Source organism: Papilio polytes, unplaced genomic scaffold (genome assembly GCF_000836215.1).
Source record: "Papilio polytes unplaced genomic scaffold, Ppol_1.0 DF824047.1, whole genome shotgun sequence".
Taxonomy (NCBI): domain Eukaryota; kingdom Metazoa; phylum Arthropoda; class Insecta; order Lepidoptera; family Papilionidae; genus Papilio; species Papilio polytes.
This window is the reverse complement of record NW_013525157.1, coordinates 1278524-1300294: the sequence shown is the minus strand read 5'-3', so window position 1 is coordinate 1300294 and position 21771 is coordinate 1278524. Positions and strand designations below refer to the sequence as shown.

The 21771-nt window shown below is 34.6% G+C and overlaps 1 protein-coding gene across 6 annotated transcripts in view; it reads right to left on the bottom strand.

Annotated features, from left to right (window-relative positions):
- Positions 1 to 21771, bottom strand: part of LOC106100748 (alpha-catulin) — a 53241-nt gene that overhangs the window by 4523 nt on the left and 26947 nt on the right. For 5 of the 6 annotated variants that reach the window (XM_013279768.1, XM_013279767.1, XM_013279763.1 and 2 more), the window contains exons 3-9: positions 8515 to 8678; positions 7470 to 7679; positions 5717 to 5854; positions 1764 to 2021; positions 1306 to 1510; positions 454 to 536; positions 33 to 311 (exon numbers count right to left, since the gene is read on the bottom strand). In XM_013279768.1, the coding sequence (XP_013135222.1) occupies positions 33 to 311; positions 454 to 536; positions 1306 to 1510; positions 1764 to 2021; positions 5717 to 5854; positions 7470 to 7679; positions 8515 to 8678 (1337 nt within the window). The remainder of the gene's footprint in view (positions 1 to 32; positions 312 to 453; positions 537 to 1305; positions 1511 to 1763; positions 2022 to 5716; positions 5855 to 7469; positions 7680 to 8514; positions 8679 to 21771) is intronic. The other variant, XM_013279764.1, reaches the window with a different exon arrangement.

Sequence of the window (21771 nt, the reverse complement as noted above, 5' to 3'; positions counted from 1 at the left end):
TAAATAGGTCGTTTTCGAACACAAAATCTCACCCCAGGCCTTGGTAAACTGCTGTATTGCTGTTTGTCTGGTCTGTCATCTGTGAGGTCGAGGAGTTCCTTAGCTAGTCGTGCAGCGTCGCTCAGCAGCCACGCCCACATGTCTACAAACACGTCGAGGTTTTCCCTCGCGGCCGCGCTGCCGGGGTGCGCTGCGAGCGTCCGCGCCGCCGTCACCACTTGCGGACCGTATATCCTAAGGTTGATTTCAGCGAACTTTGCACTCACTTGTAAAGTTTCCGACATTGCTATATGCCGGAGAAGTTTGCATACCTGGAATGAGTATTGATTGTATTTTATTGGAATTGTTTTTGATATTCCCCGCTTTAATTAGCTTCATCTAGATCTATTATTAAATTAAAAACTACAGTTCAATAATACATAGCCGTAAATTAATTGAAGGGCTCTTAAGTACCTCTATAATATGATCTAATTGTTCGTGCAGCCGGCTGGCTATATTGTGCAGTCTCTCCGATTCTCTCTCGCTGCCGCTGCTCGCTGCAACAAATCTCATTTTTTACCCTAACATTACCGAATAAATAATGTTAATCAATTAAGTACAGACGAACACTTACGTGCTAAGCGACGATGAAAGTTGCTTTGTTATAAATTATTCCTTTAATTGTAACTAAACCCAGTTCAAGTAAATTAAAAGCAAACCATTATTGTTAGCGATAAGCAAAGCGAAGGGTTAAAGTTTGGACTAAAACATTACGAACAACCGGCAGCACAAACCACATGCATAGAATTAAACTAAATTTTCAATCATAATCATTTATGGTGAGCATATAAATTAGACCATTACTGGCTCAGTCTCCGATTTAGTTCCGAGACAGACCGCTACGCGCTGCGGTGGATTATAAGCTACCCACGATCTAAAATGGTCGTTTAAATAAATCGTTATTTAAGTGCTTTTTATCTGTATGTCAATGTTACTGTTATCTATAAATTATATTTTTCAAACTAGAAATGACGTGACCAGGAAAGCGTCTTCTTTAAACTTAAAATTTACGAAACCAAAAAGCTCAAGGAACACCAGACATATGTATAACTAAGTGTATTAACTAATTTACTTATTATATAATTAGTGCACACTTAGAGTTTACTTTTAAAAGTAATTGGTTTATATCACTACACATAGCATCCACTACAGTCTTTGCAAAGTCCTTGCGAAAATCATTGAATATTCAAAGCATAACAAAGGCTAATCAAAAGCTATTATCGCGGGAAGCACGTAAGCGTTCGCCTTAAGGGAAAGGGACAGTACCTATGGAGCGCGGGGGGTTACCTATGTAGGCGAGGTCGGCGGCCAGGCGGCGCGCGTCCTCGGCCAGAGGCGGCAGGTCTCGCGCCTGCTCCCGCGCCGCTGCCACTAGCGCGCGCTCCAGCTCACCCGCCGCCCCCGCCGCGCCTGCGCACGCGCTCTCGAGCGCCGCCCCACCTCCGCAACTGCTGCCACCGCTCTGCTCCTCCTGCATAATAAAAGGAATGATCACCATATAGTATAAGGTGTTACCTTGCTTACACTCAATGGCGATAATTGAAGATGACGAGAAAATATTACAAGACAAGTGAAATTATGGAAATCCTTAGGGACAGAATAGTTAATAGTTCGCAGGCGCAAGAGCAATCGAAGTGTTGTGGCACTTGGTATAAGCAGGTGACCAAAGTCTTTAGAGAAAACTGTTTGCTTTCAGCGATAGAAAGTGTTTGTGTTGCATTTACCATAGAAACAGCAACGGCGACTAGCCTTTCTAATTCGTAGGCTATCCTCTCGGCGAGTGCTAATATTCTTTGTCTGTGGTCGTGCGAGGTGTATGCGGAGTCAGTGAAGTCGTGTGTCCTCTCGACCAGGGCTCGGAGGGTGCTGGCAAGGGCTCGCCTCCTCGCTGCATCAGCCCCGCCACGCGCCCGCGCCGCCCGCACCTGCGCTGTGAGCCCACGCAGTGCGCCCAACGCGGTGCCCGCCTCCCACTGCGCCGCCTGGGCCCAACGAACACGCTCAAATTTCTACATCCAAGTAGAATTCAGCCTACATCTAAGAGAATGTAATAACCAAAATCAATATTTGAAAAATTTGCATGCGAACTGTGAAAATGGTTTGAGTTCATATCACATGAATGTCGCTACTTAGAATGCAAACATTTCCAATATTTTCTATTTCTCATTGTTTTATATTAAGAATAGTCTAAGAACAACCTGCTTATTCTTGCCTACGTTTTAACTGATATTAAAAAAGCTATAGTACTCTAAAAGTCTGATTCAATGTGTAGTGTGAGGTAAAATTTTCCTACGAAATATTCTAGCGTGAACTGCTTAAGCTGCCAAAGAAGCTTAGCGAACTCTCATACATACTGTATCAAATCGTGTTATCGTGTCGCTCGCGTTGTCACTTTACAATAATACTTTTATGTTTTAAGGCGTGAAGCGTTACTGCCTACAGAACGAACCTATTTAGACCTAAGCAGATCTGCGCGTGTCGGATAGCAAAGTGTGGAACTTGAAAAAGGACGTACCTATCCCGGAGATGCTTTGTTGTTTAAAGAAACACAGTAAAATAACGTTAACCATTTTTAAGGTGCAAAATAAGACATTTTACTTTCTTATACATAGTTCAAGATGTAAATTGTATTAACAATTTTGGTAAGTTTTATAAAAGCAGGAAGATAATACTAAAATGTGCAATATGAGGAAGTAAAATGTGTTGTAAATTTCTAAAAAAAAAGTATTAAGGAAAAAGAAAGCACATAAAAAAAATCGTATATAGCTGTTGTACATACGGCGATACTGATTTATAAAAAGGCACTCGTCTAGACGTTAAGTAATACAACCATAAGTTTTGTACCTGCTCATGACTATCCGAGAAAGGTTGCAACTACAAGAGAAATAAAAAATTCCGAGTTTATGTTTGGAAATACAGAAATGAAAACAGACAACAGGGTGGTGGGTACGAAAATAAATTAACAAAAAGTTAAAGCAGGCAGGGGAACTAGATGCTCCTAGTTTACTTACTTAACTTTCCTAAATTCCTCACTAATACTTACACACGTCTAGTTACCTGAAATTCCAAACTTTTGATACCGAATAACACTTTATGGCTTCACTTTTTGGATCGTAAAATATTTAAACGTGGATTTATTTAGTTTTTATATTCGATAAATGCTTAACACGGTCTTACAGTAATGAAGCTACGTTTTTTTTATATTTTTTTTTATCGCAGACGAAGTAGCGTCAGCAGCTATATTTACTTGAAAACACTTTTTTTCTATGGGTAGATTGTTTTTCGGAATACGGATTGGAAAATCAAGTTATAATAGATAAAAAAATAAATTACTTACGAAAAAAAGTTTTAAGCCATTAGACATCGTGTTTGTATCATCCAGATTGAGCTTTATGTGTTGTATTAAACTAAGCTTTTAACTATATGGAGCTTAAAGCTACTTTCGCTGTTATAATAGATAACTTTGAATGAGTTCTGTTGGAGCGAAACTTTATAGCTTGTTCATATTACTTAGTAAGTATCATTGGATAAAAGATATTAAAGCTACCTGTAAATTGGATATTCATTTTTGGAAACGTGTAAAAAACTTTACTATTATTTCGATTGCTCACAAAAAATAATCGTATTTTGTAGTTTTTCCACTTCAAAAATGTTTAATTTTAAAAACGCAATTTTGTTATTTTATTTGAAATCAATAAAATGAAAAAAAAAATGTAATAATGTAGTTCTACGAAATCTGCGTTGGGATAAGATCATTTTTTATTTCGCTATAAAAGTTACATTACATCTGGTCCCAGACGTTAAAATATTACGTAACGGAGTTGCTTTAGTGAATTATCAATGTCTCGTCTGTAACAACAGTATGCAAGCCCGCGTTTTACAATTCCATTAGCGGCACGTTGTACAGCGCTGATTGATGCCCCGTCCTGGATATACGTAATCTAATATACGTTGACAAATTAAACTAATCGATTGATCGAATTACAGGTTGCTAGTGTTCAATTATTGACATTTCCTAAGAGTAAGTTTAACCTCTTTCTTACTTTAATGAGTTTTTTTTAATTTAATGATATACGATGGTAGAGGATTAAGAAGTAACTATTGCTGAATAAGTCACTTTGTAAATTAAATCGATATGCAATTGTGTGAATTCTTAAAATTTACCTGAACAATTTACAACGTTGACATATAAATATATTTTAATAAATTCTACATAAACCTTACGAAATGAACGCAACGTAACAGTTACGACATCATAACGCCCGAATTGGAGCAGCATTCGTTTAAGTGCGACGGAGGAAGGTAAAATGGTAACAGATTACAATTTATGAAGTCTCTGTTATTTACGACAGTTCCAGTAAATTCAGTATTTCTTTAACGAATTTCGAGGAACAGGTATAATGAAACTTCCATTTTGTTATCTCATGCCTGCACTGCTCTGCCCTGCTTTCCTTCTTAATGATCGTGCGGTACAAAGATGTAATAATGTTAATGTGCGTGTATTTAAAAAAAAACTATAGCATTATAGAATGATGATGTTTTTCTAATCATGTGCGGAACAATGTATTGATCTATGATTCGTAATATCATATAAATATGCAAATTAGAAGTCATTAACTACACGATGTAGTTTCGACGTGCTTAACTGGTATGATGTTGTTATTGGCATTGTCAGTCGGAGCGTAGGTACGATCCATTTGCGTTGTCTCGAGCATAATAGCCTGGAATTACATGAACGACGGGGGCTTAAATGGCGAATGTCAGCGGCGAGTTCACTGCAATACGCCTTTATTTTATTACACAAGGGCCGAATAGTGAGGCAGAGTAGTAGAACAGTCAGTACAGCTATTATTTTAACACACAACGTCCAGATACAAAACACTGTTTGGACAGGAGGTGTGCGTTCACAGTATTATTTAGTATGTAAAAATCTTGTACGTTATTTACTACAATTGCAGTACCGCATTGTGTATTGCTCTACCTCATTGTACTGCCTTCGTGTGAAACTACTATTAGTATCAAGCCTGGAAAATGTCAGTAGGCTTTAAGTGGTCTAGAAAACAGACAAATATAAACTAGAAGCGAAGGTAGCCTTGTTGGACGTCGGCCAGACTAACGCAAGAAACTATCGGATAAGTGCTCAGTTCACGAAACCGATACGCTTTTGTGACGTCATGTGCATTTCGTGCTTATCAAGAATGTTACTGTATATTTAAATTTTAATGCACAATTTTTTGTACCTATATTCAAAAGTTGATTTAAACTGAATACACAAAAAATAAGTCAAGAGTTTATGGACTCAATGTTAAAATGTGCAAATGACTTTTCAATAGAGATGAATTGGCAAAATCAATAATCATTCAAAGTAATGAAATTTAAAACACGTTGGACCTTAAGATAATTGCTTCAAATAATGCTTTTGATTTTTTCTTTTTAATAAGTTACACCAAATCCAGAAACAAACGTTTTAAGTGTTTGATTATGAGGAATTCTGATATTCATATGCCCAATAAAATCAATATTTTATCTTTAATTGACGACAATTTAAGAATACAACAAGTAAAATGTTGTTTACTCGTCAAATGTGCACCTATTTAATATCTCTACAGATGTAACTCCATTCGTTGGATAGATTGGATGTTTATGATATTGTGTAAATATAAATGTGAGATCAAACCTCGTGCGATTGCTCCTCGTGTCCGGGCAGACCGTCGCGCACTACGTAGTGTATGAGGTCCATGGCTCGTCGCATCTGACAGAACACAGTGTCACGGTTCTCCCTCGCCGAGGCACTGCCTGGGTGCCTCATACACGTCTGAAACAAAGGACAAAACTGCCTTACTATACTCAATATTAATTAAAGACACTTTGTTATTTTATGTATAGTACAAAACTTAATTTAAACCTACTGTTTTTTAAATTAATATTTTAAACTATAGTGAAGAAAACCAATGGCGAAACCGCAACAATCAGGAACTCTATGACTTGTACCAAGAACTGCACGTGGCGGGACACATTAAATTGAACAGACAAGTAATCCCGAGGGCCGTCGAAGTCGAGGGAGGCCAAAGCTCCGGTGGATAGACGGCATAAGTCGAGATGCGAAAACCGTTGGCATAGCAAACTGAAGGACCGTCGCCAGAGATAGGCGGAAATGGAGGAAATTACTGGACCAAGTCAAGGCCCACAAAGGGCTGTAGAGCTATAGAAAAAGATTTTAAACTATAAAAAAGTATTCCGATAAAAGGCTATAAAATAAGTAATTACTACAGTCCCAATTTAATAATTGTTATTTGCTTTTCCTAGAATTTTCGTTTGGAGGTATAAAAAAAATGTCATGATTTTTAGAATTCAATGAACTTGAAGAAATCGTAAAAGTTTACGAACGAATTAGAAAGCCTGAAAGCCACAATTACGGTAAAGTATGGGGGCTTAGTTACACTCGTCGGAGTAAATGATCCAAAAAAAAATGTCCGTATTTTTCAGGCTTTAGGTGAATTATACAATCTTAAGTTATTATTTAAGTAGATAGTCGCTTTACTAAGCCGCGCTAAGCGAAGTCTTTAATCTTGTTTTTAGCTTGCGCATACGGAGTGAGTAATTGTGCAAAACCTTATCATGAGCCGGTTAATGTATTTAACGTTGCGGCTTACTACGCGAGTTTGAATATCGTTTGCTGATATTGAGAATACATTTGTGTACTCAGTTTGAAATCCGTACTAATTACATTATTAACTAAATTAATATGTTGAGTTTTATAAAGTATTAGTAGTAGGTCGAGACTTCGCTCATGTGAAATTAAAAAATAGTAAAAATATGTTATTGATAACATAGCTTGTTATTGGTGCAGGAACTTTTGGATTCGATTCGATAGTGTTTGAGTTATTTCAATACATACAAAAATTTAAAAATACAAATCTTTCCTCTTTATAATATTTTTATGGAGTACGTAGATTTATTCGATTAAGTAATACATACAATAGGTGACCGGTTTTATTCCTATTTATATAACTTATAACGTTAAATATTGCTGTTAAGTAAAATAATAAAGAAAAAAAAAACAACTATGAGGTCAGTTAATGCAGAGTGCTGACATATTGGTTAGCCGTGATTATTCCTCGACTCGGGTCGGTGCGACCGCAAAAAAACAATTCTGCTTTAGTGGCTACAAGCGCTTCGTTTCACTTTTTTCTGTGTAGCATTCATGCTGTGATTAGATTTTGCTTTGATCCTTCTTGCTTTTTCTTTGAATTACAACTTGGGGTAGGCTCCAAACCCCTCGGTGGGGACGGATAGTGAGCTGGTGATGACACTGAAGTGGTATAATCAAAATGTACTCACATTTTAATAGTTGTAATCCAACGCTAAATACAGTCGCTAGATTGAAAGAATATTAAGTAGGCTTTAAGATTATAGGAAGATGAGTTTACCTTAGAGGATGTGAGTAGCATGAGCGTGGATCGTTCTAGAACATTCCTGGCGGCGGCGACTTGCGCTCGTCGTCTCTCGTCGCGCAGGTCCGCGCGCCGCTCCGCTGTCAACCGCGCTAACTCCACCATCCCGCCACCGAACTCAGTGAACGCGCGAACGAACTCCGCAAAGTTAGACACAGACTCCAAACGGTCCAGGGAACGCGCCACCTTTAAATGATACTAAATGTAAGTTTACTAAGAATTAAAGTTAGATAGTGAGCATATTTCTTCTATAATAATAATGTAACCTTCTATTCTGAAATTAGATATAGTGTCATAAATAGGTGAGTTATAGTATGTCCCTAATTTCAGCGTCCCTCTTGGCATCCTCCAAACTTTTCCACTGTTTTCTGTCTCGTGTAACTCTTCTCCAATGTGGACCGGCAGTCAACCTTAAGTCGTCCTCCCATTTTATTTGCTGCCGTCCCCGACTCCTTTTTCCGTCTCTCAGATACCATTTGCTTATTTCTTCTACTTACATATGCTCTATGGTTGAGACTTTACACTCTATGCTTCATTAGTCCGAATATGATGAAAAATAATTCTTGTTGTATAATTAATCAAAGCGTCTGGGACTATATTCAAAAGTACGGTTAATCTATTCAGCTTTAATAATAGTTTTTAAAATCGGAAAATAACCCAATGACCCAATTCAAGCTACTTTTGTAATATGTAGAGCAGGCGGTGGCCAATGTATTTAGCCGAATGTTTCCGACTGGTGATAAATGTTTTATAGCTGGCCTATGTGTTTACAAAACTCTTCCACGCTGTTTATCCTGGGCACATTAAACATGATGCGCAATCAACCGAATGCCACTAGATAAAGCGCCGCAGTAGAAGTTATGTCGTAAAGCCAACCCGAGAAAGTTTACGAACAAAGTTTTGACATACATTTGAGAAGATGGAACTTGAATTGTTCAGGCTATTTCAAACATAATTTCTTGGTAGGAAGTGTAATTGAATGTACTACATTGTGATATTAGATCGCAAAGTATTATAGTACCTTGTCTTTGGCCAGTAGGAGCTGTCGCACGACCACCATATCTGCGAGGAGCAGCACGCGCGTGACAGCGGCCAGCAGCGCTCGCGCCGCGCACACCATCCCCGCGCCCTCTGCAATCCCGCCACCCGCGCCTCCGGTGCTGCACACCCGCTCGATAGCACGCCCTAAAAGGACACATAAGCAAGAGCCTTTATTTTTAAACACATTATAAGCAAAATTTATGGTAGGCGTAGACAATGCATTTTGATTTAAATAAATATTGTACAAAATCGTTTGTTTTTTAAACAAACTTGGCTCAGTAGAATTTTACACAGCGTTAGTTTTCCCCTTTTTTTTCTGTTTACACACACACAGACCGCTTGACTTCTAACCTATTTATTCTTAGTCTAACTTTTTTCATTCATCTATATCCGTACTTCTAAAAAGTTGACCTGATCGAATTAAGATCGAAAAATGTTAAAAAAATCTATTCTCGAATATATACGTGTAATATCCGTTCGGCAGCCGGACTATAAATTTTTATCTTTATCGTTCACATAAAATCTTATTTGGTTGCATTTTCCAATATAGCGAACATGTTCATATAGTTTACAGATTTACGATTTTGTCAGTTTTCACTGTACAAAATAATTTTAAACGGATATCTCAAAGTTTGAATGACCCCATTTTTGTGTTACATGACTAAAAACCCAAAGATTTCCAGTCAGCGGGCACTTGGCATTTATACATGATCTTAGTCGTATAACGTAAAATTTAATTTTTATTGCACTTTGTTACAGAATGATATAACTTAGAATAAAGTAGGATAGGTATTTTCTTACAATCAGTATTTGTTCTGTAATATATACAGTAAACACATTTTCTAGCGGAGCACGGTTGAACGTTGATGAAAAAACAAGCAAATAAGAAACAAAGGGCGTAACAGCAACAGAACAATCGTAGGTAAAGTTTACATAAGGTCGCCGTCTAACTTGGCTATTCAATGTTGACACAAGTCACTCCACTCTCGTTATTTCTATTTTTTTCCTCTTTGTATGTTTTAGAGAAATGAAAATTTCGATGTGTATTGTTTTATTAGAACGTACATTCAGATTTTTTTGTTTTGTTATAGAATAGAAAGTAATCTTTTCTAAATTCAGAGTAAGTAAATGTTGTTCGGCGTAGCAACACGATTGGATTTCCTTTTTCTTATCATGAGCCGCAATTCATCCGTATAATTTAAAGTTCACTTCGAATTACCTGTCTCATGTAAAACATGTTAAAAGAAGCGATACAACCAGAAAATAATCTTGGTTACATACAGTGTAGTGTACTCGTATTTGAACGTAAAAATATTACTAAAAGAACGTATTGACATTTGCATAGTAATATACACTTGGGAATGAAAACTTAAAATTTTTATTTCAATTTCAATGACACTTCAGAGTTAACGCCCACTCGATTGCATCACGTTCAAAAAATCGTAAATGTTATTCATTTTGGTACCTATAATACAATGATATGATTGAAAAATACAACATTATTTGTCTTAACCTTTTTTATTCTACTACAGGAATATGGATTTTCTATTCTTTTAGATATTTAAGTAGATACTGAATTATATGAAAATCAATTGCTCTATTTTAAAAACTAAATTTTGATAAAAAATGTTGAATTAAGATTATATTTTGCTACTCTACTGACGTAAAGTTTGGTCAACGCAACGGCCAGATAGATAAAAACCCTCTCTGCCCCATACAGATGGCACTTTAAGGTTCTTTACTATCTTGACCCTCGTAGAGGGTGTATGGGGATTCCAAACGGGTGAAGTATGAAAGGTCCGCAACACCTTAAAGTGTGCACAGTCAGGAAGGGGTAAAATAAGGGTTGTGCTGCCTTGAATAAATGCCAACAGGGAGCTTTTATATTGCATTAACTTGTTCCCTTACATTGTTTTCCTACATTTTTTCCTTTTTAGAAATATCTCATAATAGAACATCATAACTTAGAAGAGCGTAGTCTTACGCGATCTGATCTTGAAAATAACTTTACGTATAATTAATACATTCATATCTATTGAAAACGGGGACAAGAGTAGGCGAGGCTCCTTACTACGGGGCTTAGCGGCGCGAGCCTCTTGTCGTAAGCACCACTTGTTCCCTTCAAAATAAAAATAATTTAAAATGTACCCGGCACAAAGCCTATACTACGGTCAAAGTCACAAATACCTTAAGCTTGAATTCCTATTGACTGAACCGCATCCCATCATCGTTTTAACTTTCAAAAGGAGTTTTATTTCATTCTTAGGCGAGTGTACATCATTAGCGTGTTTACATAATGTACCATAGTCAGTGCTTCACTTGCTACGTAAATCAGACACAGTGAAAATTAAAAGTATAAAAATATTTAAGGCCGAACTAGCCATGCGCTTTATAAAATGGAAATATTTGCGAACTGGAAATTCGATTTCGCGTTATGCCCCAATATATTTCTCGTGTAGGGATCGAGACATATACGCTGCAGTCGGACGTAAGATTTATGAGCAACGAATCCAGCCTGAGCTGTGATACGAATCAACGGAATAAACAATGAAATGAACTGAAAATTGTCACCGAAATCGGTTGTGGAAATGTGGAACATATTCATCACTATAAAATAACATGGAACAAATAAACTCGGACTACGGAAAGGTGAAACGTTTAAACATCAAGCATACTTATAAGTAGCTACTAAAAGCTAACAAAGTTATTAAGCAAAAAAGAAATAAGTCGTTTAAATGTTTCGATGTTCAACATAAAGGCACAGATCAAAAAAAATAAAATGTGAAAACTTTAAAAGAATGTTTCAACTTGTACCGTTTTAGTTTGCGAGGTTGAAAGAATTTCCGACAAGTTTGAAGAGTAGCTGATTAAGACAGAGTGTTCCGCGTGCAAACTTCCTGAGCCGAGGTGCGCAGGAAGAATGGCCTGTAACTTCTCTTGTATAAACTTTGTACGTCCGCGCAACTTGTTTCTTTTAAAACTTAGTAACTAAATCGTTTCTTTTGTATAGAACGTTGTTTTGTCAACGTTACATTTTGATAAAGATAAGAAAAGCTTTATATGTTGATTTTTGTACAACGAAATATAAAATAAGTTAAGGAAATGATAATGGAAAGTAGCCATTACGATTCCCGTAGCTTCGACAAGTTAAGGGATTCGTACATTTATTAACATCGACATGTTAAATCTTTGTAGTTTAAATTGACCTATGTATACAAAGAACTCGTCAAAATTAAAAGTAAACTTTAACTTTCATTAAAACATACTAGTACATTAAATTGAATTATTCGTGTCACATTTTCCACAAAATAATTGAGCCAAGTGTCAGGATCAAATAGCTCACGAAATAAAAGCCATCATTTAATAAAATATAATGTTGCCAATTTTAGAGAAATAACTTTTCTGAGCTGTACTTCGAGTCTATAAAAGTTAATCAGTACTATCACAATACTCTGCAGCCAATCGTTCAATCGCAGAGGTTGGAAATTGTATTGAATTTTTAAAATCTAAATGCTTCTTTCAACTTTTAGGTTAATCAACTTTTATTTTAATGGTTGAGAATCATAACAAAAAAAAAATAGTGAATTCCCAAGGTAGCGACGCATGCTCTAAAATAATATAGTAGAAGATTCTTGGCTCAAAACATGTCATTAGAAGGCCATCAAGCGATGTGCCGAGACACTTCGACGCCCAAACTTCCTCTATTCATCAAACTGAGAAACTATCGCAAGGATAGTTTCCAAGTTGCTGGGAACCTAAATTTTGTCCTCCGTGTAATAAACGATGTATCAGTTTTACAAAGATGTGTAAGTTCTAATTTGAATTTTTTAGTTTCTGTTTAATGAAATTAAATCAGGTTTAATATATTTTTTTAATTACTTGAATTGTTACCAGCTTAAGTGTTAAAGAGATTAATTCACATTAGTTTATAATAGCTGTATTAAAACTGTGAGTTGCGGAAGTCAGAAGCTTTGTGGGTGGTTTATTGGCGACCATTAAGGCCGATGCGACGTAAGGCCGTGCATTGACATGATCCCAGCTATCAACATAAATGACTGTGTTCTATTTGAGCGTCCCTCGACTAACGCATTTAAATGGACCAGTAAATTGTAATCGAACAAGGCATTTTCTCAGGACGTGGATTACTAACGATACGTTACAAGGATAGCTTTGTAAAGATAATTTCAGGTATCAACTTCCAGAGAAATTTCTTTTAGTTTGTCTAATACGAAACATAACTTTTTTGTAAACCATCAGAAATTGCAAGTCTTTTTAGTAGCGTAATTAAGTTATTTTTGAGTTCGCGGGGTAATAAACAAAAAAACTTTTACGAACGGACCATGACGTAAAAGAAACAACACAAGAGATAATTGTATACAAACAAAAACAATTGCTTATATTTTCCCCGTTGGCGTGTTATCTCTGGAAAAGAGAACGGTATTTCTGTGTGGCCAGTAATTGCGCGGCCCCACTTAACACGTCACGTAGGCAATGCATGTCCAAATCGATGCATATATTTCCAGCCAGATATTTTAGTATTTTCATTTTATTTAACTGTCAGTGTTCGAATTCCGTTTCTATTTTACTAGTATTGATTTTAAAAAAATAAGTTCAATTTGTCATACAATAGTTTGTTACCTCTTACTTTGTGCCTACATGATTCAGTTGTTTGAAGTTACAGGTACTGTATACAAGTACGGGGCAATACATAAATTTGTGTCAGCAGGTAAACATGAACGTGTAAAACCTCGCATCCTATTTCCATATAGATAGCTTTTCAAGCTACAAAGGTGGTTTAAATTTAAACGGTTTTACGAAACGCCGTCTAAGCTTCAGTAGAATCGTGTTTTATAAGATGTTCAACGTGTTCATGTATACTTAAAGTTGAGATGGGAACAGATGCTAAGTAATATTTTATACTGATAGGATATTGAATATATAAATTTTACACGGTGTTTACATTGTTTGCACAAAAGTAAAGATGGGTATGAAAAACATTTTTACATATTACGTGTTTATATAATACTAGCTTTCGCCACCGACTCCGTAACAAAAGTAAGTAGTATATGTGTTCTTCCAGACTATCCTTTTTTTTTATATAACATAAGGTGGCAAACGAGCAAGCGGCCACCTCAATCCACCAAAATGGCGAAGTGACCGCTGCCCATAGACATCCGCAATTGCAGATGCGTTGCCTACCTTTATCCGACGGAGGAGGAGACGCACAAAAAGAGGATATTTCCCCTTCCTATGCATATCCTCCACCGTCAAATCCACTTCCTCTTCCCATCCTCTTCTTGTGAGAAAAGGGTGGTAAAGAGAAAGGGACTAAAATTAGGCCTCCGGCACCACACTCATCAGACGAAACACGGAATTGCTTCCATTTCACGCCTGTCTTCTGTGTGGTCGTGGTATTACACCGGGCGTGCCGGCCTATTCGTGCTAAGGTGTTAAAGCGGGCACTACTACTGTTAAACTCTACATCTATGCAGAATTTCATAGAAATCTGTTCAGCAGTTTAGGCTACAAACTTTAAAAAACATCCATCCATCTATTAATTTAATCTTTGGCATTTACAATATTAGTAAGAAGTTAGATGGCTAGAATTATTATCTAAAAGTAATAAAAAAAATTAAGTCTACTAAAACCGTTTTTATTTATTGTTACGTTTTGTTACAACATAGTTTGTATAGCATTCTCGACAGTTCAGTGGAGTTTTAGTTTATTTGTTAACGTTACGCAAATTCGACTATCAATTTTATTCTTTGTGGAAACGTTATTTAACTGGGCGGAATGTTTCGCAATTCGATTAAATAATAGTATACATTTAATAAAAATACACGTTTCATGAAATTTTGAGATAAAATGCCTACGGATATGTCTACTTTAGTAAAAATATTAATAACATAGCTTTTTTATGGTGTAAACATTTTTGAAATCGGTACAGTAGTTTTTGAGTTATATCAATACATACAAAAATATATTAATAGATAATCAAGTTATCTCTTTACATTTTAGATATCAAACAGTTACCGAAGATCTATGTCCAAAATTAACAAACTGAAGATTGAGTTTTACTATCATTTTTGTACAAAAATATTGGAACAGAGCCAAAATTTAACTTTTCTCGTATTTTAATCAAAAAGCATTTTTTGGTATGACATTTTAATATGCCTACACCCGATATTAAATACGCGTAGAGCACAAAAAATATACTACTCTAGTAGAGGTCGATAAGTATTAAAGTAAATATGTGTACATGCAATAAACATTTCTAAAGAATAGTTTAAATTATATTTTGTACAATTTTTAAGATTTACATTTGTATCTCCAATAATATTTCCTCTAAAAGCTTTCTCTCCTCGCGGCCTATAATCCTAAAGAGACGTGAATTTTACTGTAAAACATACCTCATTCCGTGGGATTTTCATTGTGTGTCAAATGATCGCGACTTACAAAAGGCGTCTTTTTATTTTCGACGTTAGACAATGCAGTATTCGTTTGAAAGAGATGTAACAATGCGGATTACGGCCAGTAATTGAACCCATGATTCATCGAAGCCAGAAGCGTATTAAGAACATTCCTCTAAGAACAATTTCAAACGTAGAATCTCTAAAATTATTTCAATACGAGTTGTCGCCCGCAAACTTCGATGCCATTTTGACTCAGTATTAAAAAAATAGCCTATAATATGCCCGTCTATGTCAGCAACCCTTCAGTTAAAGTCAGGTCGAAATCGGCCGAGCCGCTTTGGAGTTTAGCCGGAAAAAACGCGGCTTGTGGACCGACAGACAGACAGATATTTTTTTTAAATGCGATTTTAGTTATCAGCAACGCAAATACATCATCTTCACCAAATCAGGAATTTTTATTTTGATATTACAAACAGACACTCCTGTTTTATCTGTTCATATAGATGTGAAAGAAATAGGCACCATAGTAAATAACGTATAGTCTAAAGAAAAATGAAGCAAGGAGAATAATAAAGTCTCCTTGAAAAGAATTAATTTTAAGTGGATCTTTAACAATATCTCTGCAGAGTAAAGAAAAATAACTGTTTTTTCCTTTCAAATCCAACCGAAAACAATAGGCAGTGTTTTTTCAAGTTTTAATTGCTGGCGTCTACGTATTAAAAGATGCATATACGGACTCGGATGTTATTAAAAAATCGCATTCAACTCTCAACACAATACGATATTGTTTGGTCGTCCATAAAATTATGAGAGCAGTTAATCAATAGACGATTCCTACTTTAAAATTTATACATAATATTACAGAACTATGTTTTTACAATGATTTAAAATACCACAAGCAAGATCCTTTGTGGGCAGGCGTTTTTGAGTTTTTATAAATAGTAAATCCCAAGATCATTTGTTCTCTTATAAAGAAAAAAAAATGTGATATTGAAAACAATTCTTTATAGGAACTATATTTTTACACATATATCAGATATATATGTGTAAAAATATAGTTCCTATAAAGTATTTCAGCAGAGTAACTTACGCATAACTACTATCATTGTTATTCGAGTTACGAGTTTACGGGAAAATTTCCCTCCCTCATGAATACAGGAAGTACTTCTCAAACGATATCCGATAAAGCTTCAATACCATTAGCGACTTGATACACTATCTTATTTTTTCCTTTCTATGTTTTGTTGTGCTAGCTATGGTAATTTATATAGTAGCTCCGACAACGACTGCTGAACGCTAAAAAAGATCGTTGTTATCTAATGAATCGAACTATTCAGTTCAAACTGTTCTTGTGTATGCAAATTAATTACTTTCAGATGAAGTGTACAGTTAAAGTTTAGTACGACTCTTCATTTAAAACTAACAGAACTGAGAGCTTGTGGGCTTTAAAAACTTACAATATCAGAAGCTCTAATGTCAAAGCTTAGTTAAGTCGTTGAATTTTTAATTGCTTTTCATGTTTATGCCACAGGTATATTAATTTCACCTTTATAATTTCTCGTGAGCCATGTAAAGCATAAAAGGCTGAAAGGTGTTTCTGGTTCGTAATGACTGCACCTAACTCGACGCGTCAATTAAGAAAAAGGAACGTGTCAAGACGTCTAGTGTGCGCATTTTGCATTTACTTATTCAATCCAGTAAATCATAAGATTAAAAATATATTTTTAGTAGTAAATTGCTATAATTTACGTACTGGAAGAAGACGTAGTTAATAAGAATAAGAATCGGTTTGTTTGATTATCATTCTGCTTTTTTATATCTGACTTGAAATAAACATTTATTTAACCAATTATATGCTAGTGTTCTGTGAAATAACTGTTTTATAAAAATAATCTTCATAGTAGCCCATTAAATTTTGATAATGTTTTATGTATACAAGAATATAATGTTTCAAGGAAAGTTGTTTTGTTCTTATTTCAATTGGATATAGTTATGTTTTATACATTTCATTAGATGTTAGCTTTTACAAAGCAATCTTGTTTAATTCAAACGAACATCGCGTGATGTTGCGTCGCTACAAGACCTAATTAAAGTTTGTGTTTAATTGCTAAATAGACGAAGTAAGAATTTACACTTATAACTTTCAATTTGAGTAGTATAGCTTTGGTGTAGGAAAAAATGTCATGTAAGTTATTTAAAATAATATTTAAAAATGAAAAACCTCCAGTTTAACGTTAAAGACTTGAATTTCTTTTTAATTTCTCACTGTTTGAAAAGCGTTTACTGTACAATTTAATTTTATAAACGTCAAGTAACGCTAAAAAAATGTTAATTCATACATATTTCAAACCACTTTAAACCATAAAAAATTTAATGCTTCATAAATTTTTTATCTTAATTACAAGGTTGTAATTTTTATAACCTTAAAAATAATTTTCATCATCTGTATGGAAATTAAAACACCTGTAGTGAACTGCTTTTAAAAATATAATTGCAAGAGGAAAATCCTTGTTCGTTTGTTTATTTTAAGCTGAACCAGTAAGTGCAAAGTGTGTTTGATTTCTTTTTGTTTTATTTCTGTTATCAACGTTCTGTTAAACGTTAATGGTAATTATACACAACTAGCTTTTGCCCGCGACTCCGTCCGCATGGTATTAAAAAAAAACATCTTTGCCAAATTTTATCGAGATTCATTCAGCAGTTTAGGCTATAAAGTCTAACAAACATCTATCCATGCATCTAAACTTTCGCATTTATAATATTAGTAAGATGTAATTAGGTTTTCTTAATTAAGAGCATAGGCTATGCAATAGCGGAACTATATAAAAAAAACCTTTTACAGTATGTACAGAGTAGAAGTCAAGGTTTACTTCAAACGTTTGTTTCTTTTTTTCTCATTCAATCTTAATTGGTTCAAATGTCATGACATTTTCGCAAACGTAACGTTACACCAACATCCATTTAAATAAAACAACTTTTATAATGTCGTCGGTATTCATTCATTCCATTTGTCTTGATAGAACCATTTAAAGTAATCGATATCTATAAACAGAGAAAGATTAAACTTTTCTTAAAGTCAATAAGATATCGTTTATTACAGAATTGTATTTTAAATGAACTATTGTAAAGATGTATTATAGAATCTAGATTCTTGGAAAGTTGAAAACGATTGGTTTACTCGGAATAAAAAGTAGTCATTTAAATTTATTAATTGTATTTTCTTACACCGTCAAAACATTTATCAACAATGAACTTTGCACGAATGGGCCGTCTCGCCCAGTGTGATACCATGACCATAAAGAAAACAGGGGTGAAGTGGGAGCATTTCCGCGTTTCGTCTGACGAGTGGTGCCGGAGGCCCAACTTTAATCCCTTTTCCTTCTCGCTCTTTTTTTAATAAGAAAAGGACAGGAAGAGAACGTGGACTTGACGGTGGAGGAGACGCATAGGAAGAGGAAATATCAGGAATGGATACAGATGGCCGCTTGCTCGTTTGCCACCTTATAATATAAAAAAAAAATCGCCAATTTATTATGCATCAATAATTATTACTAAACTAATCGATAGATGTTATTGATTAAAGAGTAAAGGAATCTCAAATTGTCAATGTGTAGGATAATTGCTTGAGTACGGTGGGATTAGTGTTAATATTAAACGTCCTCGTTATAATTCCCGGAGGCTTCGAGCGGATTGCGACCGCCCTGTGACATATTGCTAGCACGTGACTTGTGATAGGGTAAATGATACTGTTTTCGAACTCATGATATGAAGAGAATATTTTAATTTCAGTGATTAAAAACATAATTGTAAAATTAAAGAGACATTAGCGTGGTTAATATTTCTATGTGACTAATTCTGGTGCAAATATTGTAGAAAATTTTTAAAATTTCTCATAGATTTAACTCGAACATTTTTTTAAACACATGCTAACGTTTTGTATGCTTTAGGCGAAGAACACGAAATGTTGAGTACATAGACAATGGAATATTTTTTTTAGGTGTGAATTTTATTGTGCTCTGCGTCACCGAAATTGTCGACAGTCGGAAAATAAAGCCTGACTCAACAGCCAAACGATAGAAAAAAAATGTTCTCAAATGTTTTGGAACCTATTTTCGACGTTAGCGGAAAGTTAAAAGAATTACAGGTAATATTTTTAAATAGCAAATTTTTTTTTGTTCCAATGTAAATAAAAAGCTCCACACGTGATGTGTGGACCACAAACATACCAAATGGCTGTGTCGTATCGGAAAACTTCTTTTTTAGTCCGGACCATTTAAGATGCAAATGAAACAATTTTTTAAAAATCACCCAAGAGCATTGTAAAGTTGCAGAGCGCTATAAAGCATTTAGAAATTAAGTAAGTTTAATTTCTTGAAGATAGAGACTGTTAATTACCTTAATTGGAGTCTTCGGGTGTAAAATGTAAGAAATAAAGATGACAAAGTTGTCTCAAAGGAATTCAAGTAAATATAAAATGTCATAGTTACATTCCAATAGCTTTTGATTCTTTTTGAGTAATGTTTATTAGTACAAAAACTTTAATTTAAGAAGTATTATATTTAATAAGCATTTAAAACAATAGCAATAAACACTAAATCCGACTGTAAGTACGGATGCAAACTTTGTTTTAATGGTGCAAGGCTCGAGCTTCTAATATAGAAAGCTGGTAAATGAAACTTTCTGCGGCTGCCCTCTTCCGTTACGAGCGTACACAAAGTTACATTTCAGTTATATTAAAACTGGACTTTACTTGAACCTATTTTTTTCCACTGTTTTTACTATATCATTTCTGTTTCCTGTATTTTTGTTCCATGACACTTTTTATAATAAAACTTTAAATAACAAGAGCATTTTCCTCAACTTTACGCTATTAAATTAACATGTATCGGACAATGTTCGACACAACAGTGTAATAATTCTGATATGCGAAAACAAGGCAAACGCAATGAAATCCGCAATCTAAAACGAAGTTTACGTTTATGTCTATATAAAATCGCTCGTTACAAAAACAAAACCGGACCGATCGTTTCGCAGTTATTGCTTTTAAAGCGCTTGTTAAAAATGTTTTAGACGAAATTGTAAATGTTTCACTGGAAACGAAAACCGTGTTTTTGTTTTTCGTACAGAGAGAAACAGTGTTCATGCGGCTGTTTTATTTTAAATTTATCTTCGTGAAAAAGTACAGAAAAGGAATCAGCGAAGGGAACGTAATTTGTTACAGTTTTTAATCTGCGACGTTTAAAACTCAATTCTTTTAAGAACTTGCAATAACCTTTACAGATAAGATTTGATTATAATTGAAATGCGACAAAACTTTCACGGTATGTAATTGATTAATAATTAAAATTTCTACGTAAAAGAGTGCGTTACATTTATGTGGCGTGTGAGAACTAAAACTAAAACCATTCAAATACTACTGTTATAATTCTATTTCATAGTTATTGAGGATGTCATATAATTGATAAGCCGACGTAATATTTTTTTTATATTGGTATACATTCGTAACTTCACCACATTTGTAACTGAATACGTCAGTTGCAAATGTTATGGAAGTTGATGGTTAATAGAATTCGACTGTAATGGACACTTAGAAACCTATACGGTTCAGAGTGGTTGTAAATTAGTTAGTACCGAGTTACGGAGTGGTGAACGCTGTCTTCGTGGTCACTTCAATTACTACTGCATTTGTTGTGCGGTCCGAAGCCTTGTGATCATAAATTGAAAATTCTAATTAATATAACTTTCGTATAGAAAATGTACAATATTCTACTTCATTAAAGATCTTAATATCTTTTTTGTAGTCTGTTAAAAAGTAGTCGTCAAAAGAATTCTGTAAGTTTACATTTTTGTATTTCGCTTTGATTAGTATAAAATGTAATTGACTTAAGAAAGAAATATATTATAACTAAGACATTTGCTCAAAAGAACCTAATAATAGTAAGATATTTTTCACTTAATTCTTTATTAAAAGTTACAGTGTATATATATAAATAAATGTTTACATTTAATGCTTCGAATGCGTTGTGGTCTTGCGAACATAAATAATTGCTGCGGATGATGCGGTTGTTTCAATTTTAAGCTCATTATACACATTTGCATTACCTTCGTTATTGAATTAATTTTCTCTGTAATTTCAAGCTGTATTCGCCACAACTATCCAGTGAGATATGCTAATTTAAACAACGTTCGCAGAATTAAATTTGCAAATTATATTTCAGAGCTCAGCCGGCTTAAATCAACGATTGTAATGAATGAAGTTGTTTTAAAGCTTCTATTTAGATTTTATTATTCTTAACATTTCGTACAAGAAAGGCATATTACATTCTTAAAAGAATTATTTACTGAGAAGTGGACGAGACAAATTTACAAATAGTATAAAGTTCGAATCTATTTATGATTGTATTGTATGATTGCTTAACAATATAATTTGTAAACGAATAAAACCGTAACAAATACAGAAGCATAATAATTTTGTACATATTAACGAGTATCAATAAATACTCGATGAAATATTGGTCCATTAGCGTGGCGTGGTCATATTGGCAAAGCTCGCGATATTTATACGATCTGGCGTCGACTGTGCTTTATGATGCCATCGCCTGTTGACGTTACATATTTATGATAAAATGATAAATATCACACATATCATAAAATTTGAGACAAAGATTTGTTAAAAAAATACTAAACTTTTTTTCTCGTATATTAATGTTTTGTGATCTGAACTGTAAATGTTTAGCAAATTTTATCAATGGAAAGTCGCTCTAATTGCAATTAAATTCGACGCAAATAAACAAAATAAGTAAAAACAATACTAACGAATTAAT